This window comes from Herpailurus yagouaroundi, unplaced genomic scaffold (assembly GCF_014898765.1).
Source record: "Herpailurus yagouaroundi ecotype Mexico unplaced genomic scaffold, PumYag 160, whole genome shotgun sequence".
Classification (NCBI taxonomy): domain Eukaryota; kingdom Metazoa; phylum Chordata; class Mammalia; order Carnivora; family Felidae; genus Herpailurus; species Herpailurus yagouaroundi.
In genome coordinates, this window is record NW_024412401.1 from 6,405,529 (window position 1) to 6,428,920 (window position 23,392).

At 39.0% G+C, this 23,392-nt stretch overlaps 1 protein-coding gene across 7 annotated transcripts in view; it reads left to right on the top strand.

The window, feature by feature from the left end:
• The window catches only part of ADAMTSL1 (ADAMTS like 1), an 885,520-nt gene that overhangs the window by 224,013 nt on the left and 638,115 nt on the right, over nt 1-23,392 (top strand). For all 7 annotated transcript variants that reach the window (XM_040481343.1, XM_040481342.1, XM_040481344.1 and 4 more), the window contains exon 2: nt 22,266-22,385. In XM_040481343.1, coding sequence (XP_040337277.1) covers nt 22,266-22,385 — 120 coding nt within the window. The remainder of the gene's footprint in view (nt 1-22,265; nt 22,386-23,392) is intronic.

Sequence of the window (23,392 nt, forward strand, 5' to 3'; positions counted from 1 at the left end):
AAAGCTGCTTCATCAATGTAAAGAAAGCTTTAAAACCTTAGAAACTTAGTAATATTTTTACAACAGAAAAACTGAAAAACTTCTGGAGTTTAAAAATATAGCTTTGAAAGTGGGACGTGAAGGGAGTAGGATGTTTTAAATGAAAGAAAAACTCACAATTTTTCATGTTTACATAGTATAAACAAATGGTACATCCTATTTTCAGCTTGGGTTTGACAGAGAAAGTTTATTTAACATTCAGTCACCTGCACTTCAGTGACAAAAAAAAATTATTAACAGACTATAGAAATGTATTTGGTAGTTATAAAGTAGAAGTGTCTCAAAGTCAAGTTCAGATATTAAAAATTGAATCAAGTAGGAATCTGCAAAAATATAATTAAAATATGCAACATTTATGAAGAATGAGCAAAATGTTAGAAGCACCCATGGGTTCTGTCTATGAAAAACAAGAAGGGAAAATTATAAAGTTTAAGTAATCTTACCTTTAATAAGTAAATATATATCTTACTTAATTTTTTCACTTTTCTCAGGGTATTGATAACAGTTGATGATTAGATTCCAAGCATTGAGGCTATAAAAATTAATAAACAGGACCTTCAAATGACTCATTAGCTAATCCTTCATTATTAGCTAATTGTGATTGGTGACACATTTTGTAATTGGTGACACATTTAGCACACTTAGTAATGTACTCAGGGGACACATTTAAGTGAAAGAGTTTGGTGAAGCAATTTGAAAAACATGAAAACATTTCTATTAGTGATAAATTTGCCTAAATTCCAGTTGATTAAATATAAGATCCAACTCTATATGTAATATGCGTTTACATTATATATTTTTCCTCATATACTCCAAATTTAATATTTGTTTTAATCTCAAAAAGGAAAAATTACCCATATTTCATTGGAGTTTTGTTTTATGTTATCAGCCAATATGCTCTCCACTAGAAAGTGTTTAAGGAGCAATGAGAATTTTTAAGGAGCTTATGCTGTAGACAAATAGATTGAGTACCAGTTCATCCAGTTTTGGAGACTAGCTCCTCTGGGCCAGGGTCCTCTACTAGGTTAGGACCTTGGAGATGAACCAGACTCTTCTCTCAAGGAGTTTTATGGTCTGGTGGGGAGACAGAATTGCCAAGATATAATTGAACTGAATAGGAGTACACCAATAGACTTCTGTAGGTGAGCATGCCAGGCAGGTGCAACTAAAAGTGTATAGGCATAGAGGAGCAGATGATCACTATGTGTTTGAACATCCACAAGGCATTTAGTGGTGCTGGAGCATTAAGAACAAAGAAGGAAAGGGTTGGAGGGGCGCCTGGGTGGCTCGGTCGGTTGAGCGTCAGGTCTTGATCTCATGGTTTGTGAGTTGGAGCCCTGCGTCCGGCTCTGTGCTGACAGCTCAGAGCGTGCCTGCTTCGGATTCTGTGTCTCCCTCTCTCTCTGCCCCTCCCCCGCTCATGCTCTGTCTCTCTCTCAAAAATAAATACACATTAAAAAAATTAAAAAAAGGGGCGCCTGGGTGGCGCAATCGGTTAAGCGTCCGACTTCAGCCAGGTCACGATCTCGCGGTCCGTGAGTTCGAGCCCCGCGTCAGGCTCTGGGCTGATGGCTCAGAGCCTGGAGCCTGTTTCCGATTCTGTATCTCCCTCTCTCTCTGCCCCTCCCCCGTTCATGCTCTGTCTCTCTCTGTCCCAAAAATAAAATAAAAACGTTGAAAAAAAAAATTAAAAAAAAAATTAAAAAAAAAAAGGAAAGAGTTGGAGGAGAGGCTGCAATGATAAGTAGAGGACCACCATAAAAGGTTTGGGGGGAAGGAAGTTGGGTTATAATCTGTAGAACCTTGCTACTGAAATTGTAGTTGCTGGACCACAGAATCAGCATGATCAGGGAGTGTGTTAGAAATACAGAATCTCAGGCCCAAACCCAGACATCCTAAATCAGAATCTATATTATAATGAGACCCTCCAGTTGACTCTCATGTACATTAAAATATGAGGAACTCCCCGAAAAATGTAAAGTATTGTTGAAGCGTATCATGCTAGGGGGGGAGATGATTGGAATTTTTTGTTTTTAAGAAAGCTCACTCCAGCAGCCATGCAGGTGTTGGACTAAAGAAGGGGTAAGATTAAAGCCAGGGAGGCTGCTAAGGCCAGCGCTGTGGTAGTCGAGGGGATGGCTGACCAAACCTGGAGATGTAAAGTCAAGTAGGGAAGATATCCAGAAGACAGCAGTACCAGAATGTGATGATCTCTCTGTGTAGGGAGAGGATAGAAGATTCTAGGCTGACAAAAAGATTTCTGGCTTGGGATGCATGGGAAGATGTGCTGTCAGTATAGACAAAGTCTGCAGAAGGAGGAACAACTTTGGAAAGTGTGGATGCGATGAAATATTGACATATTCATTTGGAGGTACGAGTGGGACATTTGGTGTGTATGCTTAATAGGTAATTGGGTGCATATATCTGGAATTTGGGCTAGAGATACATATTTTTGTAAGTTATCAACGCTGTCTAAATCCGTGGTCATGGAAAATTTTTCTGGAAATAACTTGTAGGCACAAGTTGTATAAGGGTGGAACACTAAAGAACACCAGGATTTAAGGGATGGGCAGATAAATATCAAACCATGAAAGAGATTGAGGAGAACTTGAAGGGAGTGGCGTCATGGAAAGGAAAGCAGAAGACAATTTCAAGCAAAAGATAATAGCTAACCAAGTTATGGTTAATAGATGTAGGATGAACACTGGAAAGTGCCTATTATCTTTGGTACCTAGAAAGTCATTGATGACCTTGGCCAGAGAAATTTTAGCTGGATGATGATATCACAATTCATAGTTCCTACTGGTTGAGCTTGCAGTGCCATTGAATATAGTCAAGACTTATTTCTAGAAAAGTGGCTGAGAGGAAGGAAAAATGTTGGATACAGAAACACAGAGTCAAAAAGTTATATTCTCTCTCTCCCCTTTTTCTCCCTCTTCTTTCTTTCTTTTAAATATGAAGAAATAAATATAGAAAAGAGTCAAATGGAGATAAATAATGACAATATGTAGGTGGATGGGGAGGAGAGAATAATAATTAATGGAACAAGATCACTATAGGAACATCAGTGAATTGAATTCAGAGTACAGGTAGAGGGTTTTTGCCTTAGCCCAGAGAAAAGACTTATTAATATGTGAGATCATAGGAAGCATGGGGACAGGGGCATGTAATTTTGGGAAGGAAGTCATTTTAGAATATTTACTTTTAAGGGACTAATTTCTTTTTTCCTGTGAAATAGGAGACAATGATATTCACATTGGAGAGAAAGCCACTAGCAGAAATGGGACCTGGGGGAGGGGGGGATGAGGAGGAAAGCTGGGAATACAATTGGTGAGTGAGGGCCATTAAGGGGCTGCATTTAAAAGTACTCAACTTTGATTGTTTGAGTCTAGAAAATACATTTTGGTAGTTTCTGCATTATCTAAGCAAATTCAAGTGTGTGTGTAAATAATCTATCATTTGTGATTCTAATGCATGATCAAAGAGGCCGTTATTCAGATACCTAAGAATAAGATCTAGAAAGTGCTCCAAAGATACCCCAAACAAGCAAACAAAAAGACCATCCCATAGCTATGGTGTCAAGGAAATAAATGTTGGCACCAATTTCTGGACATCTGTTTTTGTCTACTATTACAGAGGTAGTGGAGAATGACAGTGGAAATAGTAACTTTAGCTAATTAATCCACAGATTCGGAGTTAGAAAGACTCTCAGAATCTATATAAATGCTTCCTTCAGGTCCTGTGCAAATGCTTATAGTGCCAGAGTCTTCACTGCCTACTAATTAGCTAAGTTCGTTTCAAGACACCATTTTTAACTGTTTGAAAACTATTTTATCAGGGTAAGTTATGGCTGAATTCCACTGCTCTTAAACTAGATGTGCCAAATTTATTTTCATTCAACAAATATTGTACACATACTAAGTTTAAGGTATTATTCTTGGACTTCCAGGATGATCAATAGGTCAGGGTCTCTGATTTTGATATCTTTATAGACCAGTAGGGGAGGTAAGACAAGTTTCCAAATGACCACAAGAGAGATGAAAATACATGCCATTAACGAAATAATAATATGTTGTGCTTTTTTGTTTAAAAATGAGGTGCCAGGACTCATATCTCAATAAATTATGACATGTGTCTCCTACACCTCCTCCCCAACCCTGTTTACATTGGAATGTCCACATATTTTTCCAGCCAAGTGAGTCAGTCAAGATGGAAATACTAATTTATTTGACTGAACATACTCTGCTAGCTCATACTGTTGGGGGAAAAAAAAAACAAAAAACAAAAAACAAACAAAAAAACCCCTCCTTGGTAGTAATGTTACTACCAAACTCTGTTTATATAGCATTTTATGGTTTACAAATCACTTTTCATATATTAGCCCATCACAACAACTCTGTAAGGCAAGTTCTCCCCCATTTATACATGAAGGACCCAAGACTCAGTTTAGGTAATTTACCCAAATCACAGAACAGGGAACAGGTGAGCTATGTTATCCAGGTCACATGACTCCGGGTCTCAACTAGAAGAGCAGTACTTCTGTGGATTCAGTGGAGGAGAAATTATGGGTGCTTAGAGGGTATGGGGTTTAAGGATTGAGGCAATTTCAGTAAGAGAAGATGGAAGGAGGCCATTCTAGGCAGAGGGTATGGCAAAATTTAAATTGTGGGTGCAGGAAGTGCAGGACATGATCAAGTAAGAGCCAAGGTTCCATTTATGAGTTTGAGAATCATTTGTTCAGAAGAGATGGCTGATTCTGAGAAATAATAAAAATTTTAGGGCAAGAAAAAAAGAAGAAAAGATGCTCATGGACAGAGCCTGGAGAACACCAATGGTTCATGGGTGGAGCTGCCAAATTAGAAACCAAAGAAATGGCCAAAGAGTTAGGATCATTCCCAGTTGTTATACAAACCAAGGGGGAGAGTGTTTCAAGAAAGCATATGATCTCTAAAATGGAAAAATGGATGAAAGACCAGCCTTGGTGAGCTTGGAGAGGGCAAAGCAGTGACAATAGAAGTCCAAATGTAAGGCACAAGTGGGTTGGAAGGGCATGAAGAACAGGAAGGGAATGAGGAGAACCGAGGCAAGAAAGTTTCCTCTCTCTCTCTGACGTGGCCTTCAAGCATTTGAAGACAGCTCTCAAATCTTTTCCTTCTTCCCTTTTCCAGGCAAAATGTCCTTAATCCGCTGATTATCATATGCTTTCCAGAAAGTCACCATTGTATTTTCTTCTTTAGAAATTGTTGGTTTGTCAGTTGTCCTTAAAGTTTGGCATCTAGAAATTAACTCCGTATCCCATTTTCATGGTCAGTTGAGCATAGAATACAAGAAAGTTATTTTATGTTTTGTTCCTTGCACTGTGTTTTTAACAGCAGCCCACATTTCAATTAGCCACATTTCACTGTTGATTCATGGAGCTTGCAGTCCATTGATTCCATGTCATCCACATCCTGCACTTGCCAACTGTTTGCAGAGACAGCCCAAACAGGGGAGAGGGACCCTGGAGCTCTGGGGTGGAGAGGGCATGGGACTGGCATCTGGAAATATACATTGTAGTCTGGACTTTGACACATTAAATATATGCTCTTGGGAAAGTCAGTCGTCTTCTCTCTGGGCTCCAGAGGGATGATTTCTAAGCTTCTTTCTAGCTCTAAAAATTCTAAAATTAATAACTGTTAACTAAAATGCCTTCACTGATTTACTACTAAGATATTTATAGAACTCAACATAGAGAGAGAGAGTGGTTCTGATACCTGGGGCTTACAGTCTCATGGTGACATTTTGAGGCAGAAATGCACTTGGTAAAATGCAGGGAAGAATGGATGAAGAACTAAGACTCAGATAATTCTCTCAAATAATTATCTGCCAAAAGGTATGTGGTAGGGCAGTGACCTTGGGGACTTTCAAAATTGGAAGTGAAGACTAGAGACCCTACATTTGGCATTATGCCAAGAAACAATCATTTTTTTTTTGTCATTTCATAGTTATCAAAATTATCTGTGGAATAACACAGTGAACAGGAGATTAGAAGTATATGACACTGAAACTTTTCCCAAGGACCTAGTATTTAAAGGAACCACAGCCACTTATATTGAAGAAGACAATGTTAATAACACCACCATCCATGACATGGCAATATCATTAGCTGGCTTTGATGTTTTCTACCCTAAACATAAAATTAATGCAGCATACAAGAAATGTCTAGCAGCAGGCAATCTTGAAATTATTGGATGGGTCACAAAGTCAGAGGGCTCTACTTAAAGAGAATTATGTTTTCCCAGAGTGTCAACTGTAGGTCAATACCTATAACAATCTTAAAATTCCAGTTTTCAACAGATATAGATAATTTAGAAGGAAAACTGCGTCCCACCTTTGTGTGCTTCTGAAAGCAAGCATGGGCCATGAAGATAAATGTCTCCCTTGCCCCTTCAACCTATAATACTATAGTATTTCAGTTACCTATTGTTATGTAATAAATTATCCCCAAACTTATTGGTTTAAAATAATAAATATGTTGTTATTAACTCTCACAATTTTGTGGGTTAAAGGGGCTTGACCGGATGCTTCCTCTATTCCATGTGACATCAGTTGGGCTTGCCCTCATCTGGAAGCTTAATTGGACTAGAATGTCCAGGATAGTTTCGTCACATATCCAGACACAACGACAAGTAGAAGGCTGGGCTCAACTAGAACACTGGAGTATCCGTGTCTCTGCACATAGTCTTAGGACTATTCCTGTTCCGTGCGACCTCTCCATTGGGTCACTTCACATAGCTTCTTTAGCTGGGTGCCTGGACTTCATAGTTGGCGACGCAGAACTCCCCAAAACACAAAAGCAAAAGCTGCTAGGCCTCAATGCTTAGGCCTAGAACTGCTGTGACGCCACTTCCACTTTATTCTGTTGGGTAAAGCAAATCACAGAGCCAACCAAGATTTGGTTTATGTGCAGAGGGTGGGGATGAACGGGGGCGGAGGCATTAAGCGTGTATATTAATTCCAGGAGGTATGGTTCCATTGGGGCCATTTTGGAAAATAGTTACTACATGTGGTCACTTGAGAAGTATTAAAAATGGACACCAACATCAAGAACTAGACCCAGTTGAACATAACTTGGCTCCACTAAGCTCATTTTTCATAGAAGAGGAAAAAAAAAAAAGAATGTATTTGAATGCTGACTTTCTATTGATTTTTAGTATAAACCCAAACATGGATTATGAAAATTGGCTGTAAAAATTATTTTTAATAATTTTGTGGTCATTTGCTCACTTTGGCAGCACATATAATGATAATTTCATGGTCAAGGAGAAAGGTGATGTGTATGGGGGGGGTGGGGAGTATCTAATTGGTGGACCCAAGGCTAGTCCAGTCAAAGATTTATAAAGGATTCACTTTAGTTTCATTAGCTTAAATGACAACTATGACTTAATTTTTCACTACCTTTCACTATAGGCCTTTGAGATCCTTGCAAGCCCTTGTCCTTTTGGTTACTTCCATGAGTGGTACCCATGAACAAGTACTATTTGCTACCAGGAAGAGGCCATCCTTTTCTTCCTTTCTTATTCCAGCCTTTATGGTGATATCCACTGTCAAGGCCTTTGTGCCTGAGAAGCTGAGTGTAAGCACCATGTAACTGCCTGCAGTGGTCATACCTGATCCATTTCCTGACACAACCCCCCTTTCCTCCTGGCTATCCTTGTCCCCTCTCAGGTGCTGTTGTCTCCCTGGTATAATCTCCGTACTTGCTGGGCACTCTTGCTCGTCCATGCCCCTCTTGCTCGTCCATGCCCCTCATGCTCTAAGTCTGGAGGAACCCGATCTTTCACCCGTGAAATGGGAAAGCAGGCTGCCATGCTCTGTTAGCTTTCATGCTCGGTTTTTAGTGCAACACCTCTTTTTTCTGTTTGTTTTTTTTTATTTAAAGGCTCTCTGCACTGAGTGAAATCTGAGTAATAATCACTATGTTGGGTGTAGGATTGCTCTTTTTTTCCTTGATATCCAACGTTCTGGGTCTAGACCAAGCTGGAAAGAATTATCTTCCAAGAGGCTTCTCCATACCTCATGCAAATAGACCCATCATCTATCAGACAGGCCTGGGTCTTCCATTTTTGGGTCACATAGAAATTTATGCCCTGTGCATACAGACATACACATTCATATATAAATACATACACATATGTGCCTATGAGGTGCTTTCATTTCTTTCCAAAGATTCTGCTTCTTTAATAGGAACAAACTATTGTTAATATATGACAGACTAATAATATACAAATGTATTTAGCATTCCACTTCACTTTACCCAAGAAATACATGGGCCGAATTTCCAAAATAACTTGGGAGCTGAGAGACAAAAGAGTTTTGAAGAACTAGCTGCCATCTGTGTGAAGTACATTGAGAATGACAGATAGGGGTGAGGAGGGAAGAGTGGACGTTTAAAGAACGCTTGCTATGCATTTAAGTGTAAACCTCCCCATTTCTTGGTCATTTTTTTTTGAGATCCTGAGTAAATATTTGAAATTCTTTAAGTTACACTTACAATTTAAATACTGATACACAGTTCTACCAATTTTTTTGTGTTTCCGTTTCTTAGAGACTGGGCCATGGGGTATGCGTGTGTAGGGTGGGGTGGGTGTGGTGAACTCACATGTATCTGAGTTATACTACTACTGATACTATAAGAGCACTATCCATAGAACTGTGCTTTGAAGATGTCTTTAAAGTGGGAATAAATTTGCATGGGTCCATACCATCCTATTGTTTTCTCTGAAATATTGGTACATGTTGGTAAGACTTCTGAGCAGGGATGGAGAAACTTCTAGAATTCATGAAGTAATAAAAGTTAATCTGCCCACAAAATGCTTTACCTTATTACCTTGACACTTTTGTGTGTAATTGAAGCTATTGAGCCAACGGAATACACTGAGTATTGGATGTACTAACTGCAGTTTAGTGGTAGGATGAAGAAGCATGCTAGAATACGAAAGAACATGGAGCCAGGTGGGTGAAGATCAGGGAGGCAGAATCAGAACTGTCTCCCATCCACTAGTTCCAGTCATTGTTCCTGACACTGTAGAGAATTCGCTGAGACTTCAATGCAGAGAAAGTAGAAACCCTAACAGTGTTCTCAACATTTCTTTGGCATCATGGAAACTGGGTGGCCATTTTGCTGTAGATAGGGATGGTAAATTGGAAGCATTAGGTCCGGTCCAAAGGCACTTGGGTCAGAAGAAGAAAAGCTGTATTAGTTGAAATCCAGAAACAGGTGCCAAGACAAGACTAGGAATGCAAGAGGTTTATTGGGGAAAAAGATGAGGGAGGCACAGGAGGCCAGAAGAGCCATGAGACTACAGCTCAGCTGTCCCCAGTGAAAAAAAAGAGAAAAAAGGAAGGTTGGATAGGAAGAGTCTCAGAGCACAGTGCAATGCTGAGAAAGGTTTGGCCAGCCAGTAGGAAGTCCTCTAGTAGAAGTTACTTGTCAGGACTCTCAGGAATAGAGCTGCTTTAGTATCTCTGCTGAGCTCAGCTATGGGCTGGGAGCAGCCCATGGGCAACAAGGAGGTGGATTCAGAGTATGTTTGGGCCATCTGTCAATTAAGCTCTCTGTAGCAGATTTTTTTTTTAATTTTTTTTTCAACGTTTATTTATTTTTGGGACAGAGAGAGACAGAGCATGAACAGGGGAGGGGCAGAGAGAAGGAGACACAGAATCGGAAACAGGCTCCAGGCTCTGAGCCATCAGCCCAGAGCCTGACGCGGGGCTCGAACTCACGGACCGTGAGATCGTGACCTGGCTGAAGCCGGACGCTTAACCAACTGCGCCACCCAGGCGCCCCTCTGTAGCAGATTTGAATGGCACATCTTTATGGCCACCAAAGGAGTTAATGTAAACTAAGCAAGGCTGAAGAAAGAAGTTTCTGCCCTAATAAATCTTAAGTTTGATTCAGAATATGAGAGATACGATGACATTCAACTCCTTTTACTTAAGCAACTTTAGAAAAACCTAGATAATAATGTTGATGTACATAAACATTGCCAAGCATACAACCAAAAAAAGTTTGATTTCTACAACTGCGTAGGTACGTAGACATCTTAAGTTCTTCCATCTTCTGTGGTTTTTTTTTTTTTCATCTTAACATTCTCCTCCAACTGCTCAACTCCCTTAATTCTTGGCATTAATGAGTATTTTATTTTATTTTATTTTATTTTATTTTATTTTATCTTATTTTATTTTATTTATTTTAGAGTGGAGGAGATGGGCAGAAGGAAAGAGAGGGAGAGAGGGAGAGAGGGAGAAAATCTTAAGCAGGCTCCACACTCAGCACAGAGTCCAATGCAGGGCTTGATCCCACAACCCCAGGATCATGACCAGAGCTGAAATCAAGAATCGGACACTCAATCATCTGAGCCACCTAGGAGCCCTAGTGATTGTTGCATTTTAAACGTAAGATTTAGGGGCACCTGGGTGGCTCAACTGGTTAAGTGTCCCACTTTGGCTCAGGTCATGATCTCCAAGTTCATGGGTTCCAGCCCCATGTCAGGCTCTGTGCTGACAGCTCAGAGCCTGGAGCCTGCTTCAGATTCTGTGCCCCTCCCCCACTTGTGCACGTGCGCTCGCTCTCTCTCTCTCTCTCTCTCTCTCTCTCTGAAAAATAAACATCAAAAAATAAATGTAAGATTTAAGACATATGCACATAGAAGCAATTCGAAAACCATACCTGTCTCTCCTTGTCACTAGAAGATGTGACAATAATGTGCCCTTCTACCTAGGAGTAGAGCACAGGGAATTGGAATTCTTTTTCTGTTTTGTATATTCTTTTTGTCTAAATGTAGATCTGAATCACAGCTCTTATCAGCTTTCTCAAGCCAACTCTCCCAACTTTGGAAATTGTACTCTGCTCTCCTTTCGGTAGGAATGGGGTATAATGTGTCTTAAAATGTTTGAGGAAATTAAAAAGAGAATTCTCTACATATTTTGGAAAAGTTGCTGCCTTCTTTGAGTCATTTGACTGTTTTGCCATATTTTATATGTCAAGAGTTATGCCTCAAAACCCACATATTTTCTCTTACCCATCATCTAAGAAGGCGATGTTTCCCTTCATCTGAAAAGATAAGAGGCTAGTGAAGAGGGTCCCCCCAGTTCTTTCTAGAATTTACTTTCATTTCTGCACTTGTTTGTAATCAATTATGGAAATGCCACAGCTTCCCTGCAGATCAAGCGCACATTCTACACAGTGCACACACTTTGATGGCATTCTTTCTGCTACTTTGTTTTAAATACATTGTTCTGTGACGTTAAATTTATCTACATGTTTTTGTTCATCTTCTATTTTTATTTTTTTGTTGTTGTTGTCATTGTTTTAATGTCTTGTCAAGGTGGCTATCTGCCTTAAAGATAAAACCGGTCTTTTTAAGCATTACTCCCCTCTACCCCACACCGTAAATGTTATTTTCCTAGGGTAATGGAGTTTCTTTTCATTGACAGTCTGGGACAGATCTTTAAATTCAGCTACATCTGGTCACCTTGCCTCAAACCATATTATAGCAGTTACTCTAAATCAAACCTGAACTACGCACGAACATCTGTACCAAGAATTATGAGGCCCAGCTGAACATTTTGGGCCCGTATGTTCCATCTCACTTCTTTCTGCTTTAACCTTTTAGCAATTATCTTTACAATCTTTAGAAATGGTAATTAAAGTTGGTAAAAGAACAAACAGAATACTGCAATGTTTTTAAGCTCCAAACACCAGGTATATAAATGTCAGTGACTTAAATATGGTTATAAGAGTGTTTTTATTAACTCCCCCCACCGATCTTCTTGGGGATCATATTTAGCCTTTCCTTGAGGGAGTATAACACTGCTAATCAGCTCACATAGTTGGAAGCCATTAGCTAGGGACACCTGAAGCCACTCCAAGAACCTTTATTTTCCCAGACAAGTATGCTATAGCAGTAGGTATGGATAGGTATATTGACATCACAGTCTGTCTAAAGACATTTAGTCACTCCCCAACAAACAACCAACAGTACTTTCAAAGGTAAATAGATGGTTTTCGAAATGGACTCTTACAACCAAGAAAGCTGTTTTTATTCAGTGACACTGCCTCCCCGCTCCCTGTGAATGTGTGCACAAATCTGTGAATGTGTGCACACAGAGTTGCTGATCTCAGCATAAGCTGACGGAGCCTCTTCTGATTGGTGACTATGAATTTGGAGACATTCATAAATGTTGTTATTTTGATACATATTCTCATATGTCTGAAATACTTCTCTTTCTGCATTATAATGAGGAAATGTCTTTAATAAGATTATATGCCCATAATTTTTTTCTGTTCTTTACATTCGAATTACTGTTTACTCATTTCCCCATCTTCCTATATTAGAATATTCCTACCAGGGATGAGGTTATAGGGATTAGTGGAAAGGGAGCCACTGACAGTAGGATGGATGTTTTTTTTTGTTTTGTTTTGTTTTGTTTTTTTTTTTTCATTGCATTTGGGTCCATTAGAATAGTCCTAACAGGAATAGGCTGTCAAATGATTAATTTCCTTCCCCAAATCAGAGACCCTTGTTTATTGCCAAGGGGAATTTACTAATGTCAGGCAAAGACAATTTGTTACCAAATGTCAGAACCTTTAATAAAGTTGGAAACATCTATATATCTTTTTATTTAGATTCCACTTCTTAGTGTACTTAGTCCCAAAATTTCATTTATTATCAACTATTATCAACTATTATTTCAACTATTATCATTTTTGATTTAGATCATTATTTTAAGGGCTAGTGATAGAATAGTCATCCTTTGTCTTGATATCCTTCAAACCAGAAGTAACTTATCCTATTGGGAACAGATTTTCTCTTCCTTCCCTTGGTCTCTGAGTCACTGATTTTTAGGATCAGATTGTAATGATGTTGGGCAGCAGGGCTACCTTTTGTCTCTTTGAGTCCATATACATTCTTATTTCCTCCTATTACTTGATAAGGATTCTCAGAAATGGAACTAGAGATTTTTTGGGGGGTCAAAGAAAACTTTCTGTCCAGTTATTTATTTAATAAACATTTAACTGTCCCCCTTGTGCCAAGAACTCATAACCCTGGCATCAATCATTTCACTCTCTCTCCATTGGCATTTAAATATAGGTGTCTACTCAGCACAGTAGCTGGTTGCCTAAGTGATTTAGATGATTATTCTAATCTAATGAGAATTTACAGCATCACTATCTTAATTCTTAATTAACTATGAGCCCAAATATGGGCACAAATAGATGTTATAAAATCCTTTCAGTAGAAAAAAAGTTAGTGTGGTTTTCAGTGCTATACTTTGTGAGTAGTATTGAAACCTAAATCTTACCCATGGGACATAAACTTGGCTACCTTTCAGTATTCACAGAAAAACTAAATGAAGAAAGAACAACAATAAACTGATAATTTGAGGGTGTGTTTGTATGTTTCAACTTCTGATATGTCTACATCCCTTTCTCCCAACCTGGAAGTAAATGGATGCCTTTCCAAGAGTGGTAAGAACATTGTAGCTGCTTCAAAGCTCTGGCCGGAATCCACTTCTATCATCAGCATTGCAATTTGTATAGAAATTTTGACTCTTCCTTGATGATGGTGGAGATTCCCAAATGTGAACCAGTTTCTCCGTGTTTTAATACCCCAAATTCTAGTCACAACCCATAGAGCAAACTTGTGAGGAGTAGGACATTCTGAAGGGGGATTCTTACCTTTTATTTCACCAATCATGTGAGCCAACAATTGTGAGTCAGAATACTAACCGGTATTCTCTGGAGCCACTGAGAGTCAAGTCAAGCAGGGGAAGGATTGTTGCTTGGTTATAATGGAACCAAATGTGAAGTACAAGACAAAGTATATGTAGACATGGTTTGAGTTTCTGACTGTATCTTAAAGTCAAATGCAAAACCTTTTGTTATTATTCACTGCCTTTGATTTTTAGTTTTAAACTACCTTTCCCTTCTTTTCCCTCTAAGGGCTAGAGAATAGAGTGACTTGAAAGACTTCCTTGTTTCCTGTATTTACCTATGTCCCTCTCTAAAATCTCTGTATGTTTGATCGCTCAGCCCCATTAGAGAGAACATATACCACAACAATAAATTGCTTCCATGCCTTCCTGGATCTAATGAGATTCTATTCTGGGAGCTGGTATTTCTACATTCCTGGGTTCTCTATGGAGTACTCTGGTGTGCCAACAGTCAGAAAGAGGAGTCAATGTTTGAAGCAGGAAATGAGACTGTAATTGGAGAAGCAATCTTCATCACGGGGTGCATATGCTAGCACATGACAGTTTTGTGCTTCCTGAGGAGCAGTCCTGGGGAGTCTAAAAACCCTATAGAAATAGATAGATGTCTCAATAATGATGGCTTCTTTCTTGCCCTATTCCTGTAGGTGAATAACCAGGTTTGAATACAGCAGAGACTTGAGTTTTTTAGAGCTACAGTCTCTGGTTCATAATCCAACATAGTCATGGACTATGTGTAAAATTCCTCCATTTCTCACATTTATGTTTTCTCATCTGCAAAACTAACACCACGGAATCTAAAACATAATGGGGTACCAGTTTTGGTGCATTTTTTTTTATAATATGCTAACTACCATATGACTGCTAGGGGATTTTTGACATATCGGGTGTAAAGTAACCATATTTTCCAAACCCCAAATCAGGGAACCTGGTTTAACCAGGAGAAATAAAATTTTTAAAATGTGAGTTACCCCAGAAGTTTTCAAGTCACAGTCAATATTTAGTTGAATTCAGGGGCTGGGAATTGATAGCTCAAAAAGCCATAGGCTGTTCTTGGGAAAAAATTATAATAAGTTGAATATAATGTTGTCATAAATATATTTGCATGGGGAACCAATAAAAGAATGCCTAACAATGATGAAAATGAGTATGCTTGGATTGTCCTTGTTAATATTTTCTGTTGGCATACATAAGCCATTAAAGATAGATCCATGTCAAGGTGTTCTTATCTCAGCCCACATATCTTCTCATTCTCCAAACTCTCCCTTAGCAAGCTCATTCATGCTAAGTATCATCCACTCCCCATAGGATGCTACCACTTACATATCATCTACAGACCGGTCTCTTTCTACTGCACAGAGCTCAGCTTTCTTTGTCCGAGGCACCTCGGACTCCACTTCTCTGGAACCAAACTCTGCATCTAATTCACATAATTGCTTGTCCCACTGTATTTCCTGTTTGTTGAAAGTGCTGCTAACCACTCTGTTCTTCTGCTCAAACCCAGGCAGAAAATATAGATACAACCTAAGACTTATCAGTTGCATTCAGTTGGCCACCAAATCTTCTGGTCCTTTACTTTCCTACCAGCCCCTCAGGTCTTCATGAGTTCTCATCAGGGTGATTGCAGTGATCTGAAACTGGTCACCTCATCTCCAGTCTTACCTCCTCAGAGCCACCAGGATGCACTTCTAAACTATTAAGTCCAAGCAAGACTGGCTGCTTCAGTCTTTCAGTGAGCATGATGCATAATCTGGCCTCTGTGCATGATACATATTCTCTTCTCATCCCTTGCTCTCACGTCCCTATGCACTCTTGCCATGCTAAATCACTTAAAACACACCAAAAAGAACAAGGCATCTCAAGCCTTGTTCTCAACCCCAGGCTGTTCTTCCTAGAACAAGAATCCTCGTTTACCCAATCCCATTCCCCTTGTCCAGCTAGTAAATCCCCACTCTTCCTTCAACATCACTTTAAACTCTTTCATAATCCTTCTTCAGAGAGGTAATCACCCTTGCTGTGTATTCTCCTAGCATCCTGTGCTTACCTAGAATTTTTCATTGTATTAATTAGAGCAGGTAAGCCATAGTAACAAATAACGTCTAACATGGGCAGTGGTTCCAACACGGTAGACTGTCACTTCTTGATCAGGTTACCATGTTAGATAAGCAAACAGGTCATGGGATGGCCTTCCTGCATGCAGTCATTCAGGGAACCAGGCTAATAGAACCCCTGACACCTTTAATAATTGACTTTAGGAGCACCTGAATGTCTCAGTCGGTGAAGTGTCAGACTCTCGGTTTCTGCTCAGGTCATGATCTTGCAGTTCATGGGATCTAGCCCCATGTCAGGCTCCATGCTGATAGCATAGAGCCTGCTTGGGATTCTCTATCTCTCCTTCTCTTTCTCTGCCCCTCCCCCACTTGGACATGCTTGCAGGCACTGGTGCTCTCTCTTTCTCAAAATAAATAAACTTTAAACAAACAAAAACCAATTGACTTACGATTTCCTCGAGGCTGTCTCCAGGCAAAACGGACCCGAGAGCAACAGAGCATGGAGGAAGGAATGTGGGAGATTTTTATGAGCAGGCCTGGTGTATCACCCCTCACTTCTACCAGCTAAAACTCAGCCACCTTAACTGCAAAGGAGGCTAGGAAATGTGCTCTAGGTGTACCAATGATAATGAAAAGTTGTAGCTTTTGGTGAGCATCTAGGAGACTCTGTCAGAGCCAAGTACTTGTTAGGATAGTGCCCTGAAAGGAAGAAATATGCCCTATAGTAAAGCTCCTGGCACTTGACAGCACTTGAGTAATTGCATGTACATATGACACACATAAATGTGTGTACCTATGTGTACATATGACAAAACAAATGGGTAAAATACTACTTTGGATTTAAAGAATAATTTAAAAAATCAGATTGAAATAGAGGTATAAGATTTACATATTTATGTATCTTTATGTATTTATGTATCTCCTCCATTAAAATAGTATTTCTAAAACATATAGAATATAATAATTACTATCCATGGTTTATAGATACAGATATTCAAAACTAACTTAATCCATCAAACTTGTATGTTTTTATCTATTCTCAATATTAAATTGAATTTTAGTTTAATTAAGACCTGCTGCCTTGTTATCACATAAAAGTATTTGGGAAGTTGAACATTTTGGTAAGAATTGTGAGTCTTATAAAATGTCAATGTTCTTAGGAAATACGAACAAGCAGAATGCTTTCTAAAACAAATACACAGCTATGACTGAAAGTTAAAGTATAAATCAAATGGACAAAGTGTTTGCTGATTATCCTTCCTTTTTGTGGCATTGAGTATTCAGTCTTTCTATGTGATACCTCACTTTCTCTTTTGGCAGACATTTGAGTCATTTTGTCTATTTCTTTAATCAGTGTAACAAAAGAAACCTGGTTTTTTGTTTGTTTTGTTTATTTTGTTTTGTTTTTACAGGCACAAAAGTTCTCCCAAAGCAAATGCCCATAAGTTTATTAGTCTCTTCAGATTTTAGCTTTTAAAAACGATAGCATTACATGACTTAAGATGGCCACCATTTTGAATCATGGAGTTAGAATTCAAAATGGCCTCGGATTGTTGGAGAAATGATTAATGAAATGTTAACTTTAGTAATGATCAACATACATTAGTCCTCTTGCAAACAGTAACATTAAAACACATCAATTCTAGGTTACTTTAAATTCAGGTTTTAGGGGTGCCTGAGTGGCACAGGTGGTCAAGCACCTGACTCTGGTTTTCAGCTCAGGTCTTGATCTCAGGGTCATGAGTTCAAGCCCCACATTGGCCTGTGTGCCTGGCATATAAGCCTACTTAAGAAAAAAGACAAAAAGAAAATAAAGTAAAATAAAATAATTTTCATTCTGACCTTTTTGAGAAGAGTTTGCACAAATGAGACTTTTCTTTATCTAGAACTTAAACAACTGTGAGTGGCCCTGAGCACTGAGCCCGTGAATTTGCAATGCACCCAACAGGAAGTAGAGAATCCCTGAAAGCTTCTGATCAGGGAAGTTACAGGGTCAAGACAGGTCTTGAAGTGTATGTAACTAAAGACTCAAGGAATGATTGCCCCTGATGAGAAAATAAATGAGAAATTTAATTTTAAATGTAACAGGAATAAGTTAGGTTAACCAGAAGGAAACGTTTCCAAGAATTAGTCTGCAATTCTAGCTCTGCTTCATTAGTACTGGTTGATTCTTATGAAACAGTGTAGGAAACACTAGTAAAACAATGAAACAAGATAACCCCTCACTGGCCCTGCCTCTTGATGATTATATCAATTTTCTGTTGCTGCCATAACAAATTACCACAAATTTAATGGCTGAAAACCATACATAAGTACTATCTCATGATTTCTGTAGGTCAGAAGTTTGGCAAGGCATGGCTGGATTCTCCATTCAGAGTCTCACTGGGCTAAAATCAAAGTATTGGCCAAAGACGTAGCTCTTCTTTAGGGCAAAGGGCCTTTTCCAAGCTCTCCATTGTTGTAAGAACATATTTTCTTCTCATGCTTCCCATGTGCCCCCCTTGATCTTCAAGCCAAAATGACAGGTTAGGTCCTTGTCACGCTTTGAATTTTTTTGACTTTCTCTCCTGCCCTCAGCCCAGACAAAGTTCTGTTTTTAAGGCATTCTGTGATTTTATTGGGTCCACTTGGATAATCCAGGCTACTAATCCTATTTTGAAGTCAACTAGTAAGTAAACTTAATTACAGCTGCAAAGCTCTTTTGCCACGTTAAGCAATATATTCTCAGATATGATACTAGGGTGTCAAGGGGCCCAAGATTCTGTCTACCCCAATGATACCAACTATGCTGTATAACAGAGGTCATTTAAATATAAATTATAGATGGGGTGCCTGGGTGGCTCAGTCGGTTAAGCAGCCGACTTCGGCTCAGGTCATGATCTCGCGGTCCGTGAGTTCGAGCCCCGCGTTGGGCTCTGTGCTGACAGCTCAGAGCCTGGAGCCTGTTTCAGATTCTGTGTCTCCCTCTCTCTGACCCTCCCCCATTCATGCTCTGTCTCTCTCTGTCTCAAAAATAAATAAACGTTAAAAAAAATTTAAAAAAATTTACAGAAAGTTATATTCCTTTCCAAAGGGCTTAAGGATTAAAATTATTTTAATTTATTATGAATTACTACAGACATTTCAAGAAGGCATAAATCAACATGATGAACAGCCTCATATTCTGGGTTTTTTTTTTTTTGGTGTTCATATTTTATTTTTATTTTTTAATTTTTTTTTCAATATATGAAATTTACTGTCAAATTGGTTTCCATACAACACCCAGTGCTCATCCCAAAAGGTGCCTTCCTCAATACCCGTCAACCACCGTCCCCCCCCGCCCCCACCCCCCATCAACCCTCAGTTTGTTCTCAGTTTTTAAGAGTCTCTTATGCTTTAGCTCTCTCCCACTCTAACCTCTTGTTTTGTTTTGTTTTTCCTTCCCCTCCCCCATGGGTTTCTGTTAAGTTTCTCAGGATCCACATAAGAGTGAAACCATATGGTATCGGTGTTTCTCTGTATGGCTTATTTCACTTAGCATCACACTCTTCAGTTCCATCCATGTTGCTACAAAGGGCCATATTTCATTCTTTCTCATTGCCACGCAGTACTCCATTGTGTATATAAACTGCAATTTCTTTATCCATTCATCAGTTGATGGACATTTAGGCTCTTTCCATAATTTGGCTATTGTTGAGAATGCTGCTATAAACATTGGGGTACAAGTGCCCCTGTGCATCAGTACTCCTGTATCCCTTGGGTAAATTCCTAGCAGTGCTATTGCTGGGTCATAGGGTAGGTCTATTTTTAATGTTTTGAGGAACCTCCACACTGTTTTCCAGAGTGGCTGCACCAATTTGCATTCCCACCAACAGTGCAAGAGGGTTCCTGTTTCTCCACATCCTCTCCAGCATCTATAGTCTCCTGATTTGTTCATTTTGGCCACTCTGACTGGCGTGAGGTGGTATCTGAGTGTGGTTTTGATTTGTATTTCCCTGATAAGGAGCGATGTTGAGCATCTTTTCATGTGCCTGTTGGCCATCCGGATGTCTTCTTTAGAGAAGTGTCTATTCATGTTTTCTGCCCATTTCTTCACTGGGTTATTTGTTTTTTGGGTGTGGAGTTTGGTGAGCTCTTTATAGATGTTGTATACTAGCCCTTTGTCCGATATGTCATTTGCAAATATCTTTTCCCATTCCGTTGGTTGCCTTTTAGTTTTGTTGGTTGTTTCCTTTGCAGTGCAGAAGCTTTTTATCTTCATAAGGTCCCAGTAGTTCGTTTTTGGTTTTAATTCCCTTGCCTTTGGGGATGTGTCAAGTAAGAAATTGCTACGGCTGAGGTCACAGAGGTCTTTTCCTGCTTTCTCCTCTAGGGTTTTGATGGTTTCCTGTCTCACATTCAGGTCCTTTATCCATTCTGAGTTTATTTTTGTGAATGGTGTGAGAAAGTGGTCTAGTTTCAACCTTCTGCATGTTTCTGTCCAGTTCTCCCAGCACCATTTGTTAAAGAGACTGTCTTTTTTCCATTGGATGTTCTTTCCTGCTTTGTCAAAGATGAGTTGGCCATACGTTTGTGGGTCTAGTTCTGGGTTTCTATTCTATTCCATTGGTCTATGTGTCTGTTTTTGTGCCAATACCATGTTGTCTTGATGATTACAGCTTTGTAGTAGAGGCTAAAGTCTGGGATTGTGATGCCTCCTGCTTTGGTCTTCTTCTTCAAAATTACTTTGGCTATTCAGGGCCTTTTGTGGTTCCATATGAATTTTAGGAATACTTGTTCTAGTTTCGAGAAGAATGCTGGTGCAATTTTGATTTGTATTGCACTGAATGTGTAGATAGCTTTGGGTAATATTGACATTTTGACAATATTTATTCTTCCAATCCATGAGCACGGAATGTTTTTCCATTTCTTTATATTTTCTTCAATTTCCTTCATAAGCTTTCTATAGTTTTCAGCATACAGATCTTTTGCATCTTTGGTTAGATTTATCCCTAGGTATTTTATGCTTCTTGGTGCAATTGTGAATGGGATCAGTTTCTTTATTTGTCTTTCTGTTGCTTCATTATTAGTGTATAAGAATGCAACTGATTTCTGTACATTGATTTTGTATCCTGCAACTTTGCTGAATTCATGTATCAGTTTTAGCAGACTTTTGGTGGAGTCTATCGGATTTTCCATGTATAATATCATGTCATCTGCAAAAAGTGAAGAACAGCCTCATATTCTTAATGATGTTACCAATACCATAAAAAGGTATAAAATTTAAAAGATATAAAAATTGAAAAGTTAAACTATTATGAATATAATATAGTACCTATTTATAATATCCATTACAGATATAAAAGTTAAACTAATATGAAGATAATACCATACCCATTTATAATATCCATTACAGATATTATAAATAACATCAAAGAAATTCATGTAAGTTAAAAGCTTGCATTAAGTTCCTTGAGCAGAATGTGCTTTTGATAATAATAATGTTGAATGATTACTATATGTAAATCACTGTACTAAGTACATTACATGTATTCTTTCCTGTCTTCTCAGCAATTCAAAAATGCTGATATCATTCCTATTTTACATTGAGTAAACTGAGGTTCAGAGAGGTATTGGGAAGCCTGGGTGAATTAATTGTTCCTAGGATTTATAGGAGTTACTCAACTATTTGTCCTTCACCAAAGGAGGTTTGAGTAGCTCAGTAGCACAATGTGATAATGATAAGAAAAGGGTTTTAGAGTCAGACCTGTATTTGAGTCCTCATTTCAACACTTACACTTGACAAATTCCTGAAACCCTTTTGCCTCCAGTTCCTAATTTGTAAAGTGTGGCTAATAACAGTCACCTCCTGGGGCTGGTGCAAGATAACATGTGTAAAGAACCTGGTATGTGATAAGCTCTAGATAAAAGCTCTCCAATACTTCCCTCCAGAGTAGCTGAAGAGCATCTGTTTCTAAATCATTTGAATAACTTGGAAAGTCAGTTTTGTGCCCAGGCCAGCTTCTCCTTATCTGGTAGATATGTAACAGGTCATCAAGATTCACCTAGATGCTCAGATCCATGGTATAGATCCGTGCGGGTCCAAGACACCTGTACAGCACATAAATATAGATAGCCCAATAGAATACATCTAGGCACCTGACCACACTTGATCTGGCCTGAAAGATAACTTACAATCACTGAATTTTGACATCGCACACCAGTCAATTAAGAGGTGCCAACTTAGCAGTGGACTTTCCTGGCATCTATCCAAGGAGTCACATGCCAGAATATTCTAGCGGCTCTCACATTAATATGTATTTGCGTGCATTGTTTTTGATTGCTCTAATCAGACTTGAAATGAATCCAAGAAGTTTCCTCAACTCAGAGACATTAATTCTTCAATGTTCCCCTCCCTCCAGGCTTTGTCTGAAGGCTGAATTTGCTATCTTATCTCCCTAGGTATGTGGAGACCAAAGCCAAGGAGCTGTTTTCCTGAGGGAATTTACGCTAATTCGAAGAGAGAGCCTTCATGAAGATTTCCTGTCTGACCTCTTGAATAGTCACAAAACTGAAGACCCGGTATAGTGTCTCTTTTATTTATTCTTAGAAACACTGTAGTTCCGTCGCTAATTTTGACTTGTGGTGGTGGTTGGTTTTAGCAAATCCGAAGAGGTCTGGATGGTATTTTCTCATATCCGTGACCAGAGGGAAGCAAAGCAATAGCTCAGTGGACAGACTGTATGGGGCAACATTCTACCCTCTCCTGGGTCTGGCAAGTCTCAAACATTTTACTTGAGCATTAAAGTTTGTTTGGGGCAACGTGTGGAGGATTCACATTAAAATAACTGATGTTTTGCCAGCGAGTCTGAATATGAAATGATAATCATTTAAATCAGTGAAGAAAAAAAAGATTTATATGTAAATTGTTTTATGAGTCAGTGGAAATTCCACCATCTTCCCATACTGGTTTCTTTGTGGATATTTTTACTTCAAAGTGTTAGTCATATTTATTTTATGAAAGTTTGTTTCTCTGGTGGTGGTTTTGGAAAAAAAAAAAAATGAAAGTCTCCAAAGTGAACTCTGAGATGAAAACAAGTAGTATAGTTGACTGTTGATGTCAAGATTCAGGGTCCACTCTACTTGCAAATCAAGTCATAATTTGTATTCTGTGCTTTATTGTGAGAATTGGATGGATAACTTCGGAAAGTTTCAAATGTGGCTCTTCATTGTGATGACCTTGTGCTCGAAAGGGACCACACTGGAATTAGAGATTTCTTCTCCACTCAGAAAATAATGACTTAGGTCATGTCCAAAGCAAACACACAAGTGGCTTTATTTCTACCTCATGTGTCCTGCCCCCTTATAGCCTCTCTCCGGAGGGTGTTTTGGGCACATTAATCTCACAAACTTCTAGATACTGAGTAAATCTGCTCTCTCAGTAGCCACTCATGGTCAGCTCTTACTGTTTCTGTCATTTCCATCTTCTCTGTGACAGACATTCATATTCTTTTCAAAGCTTGTGCCCCAACATGGACAAGAACAGTGGGAAAGCTTCCCAAAGGAACTATAATTTTCATGTGGTTCAT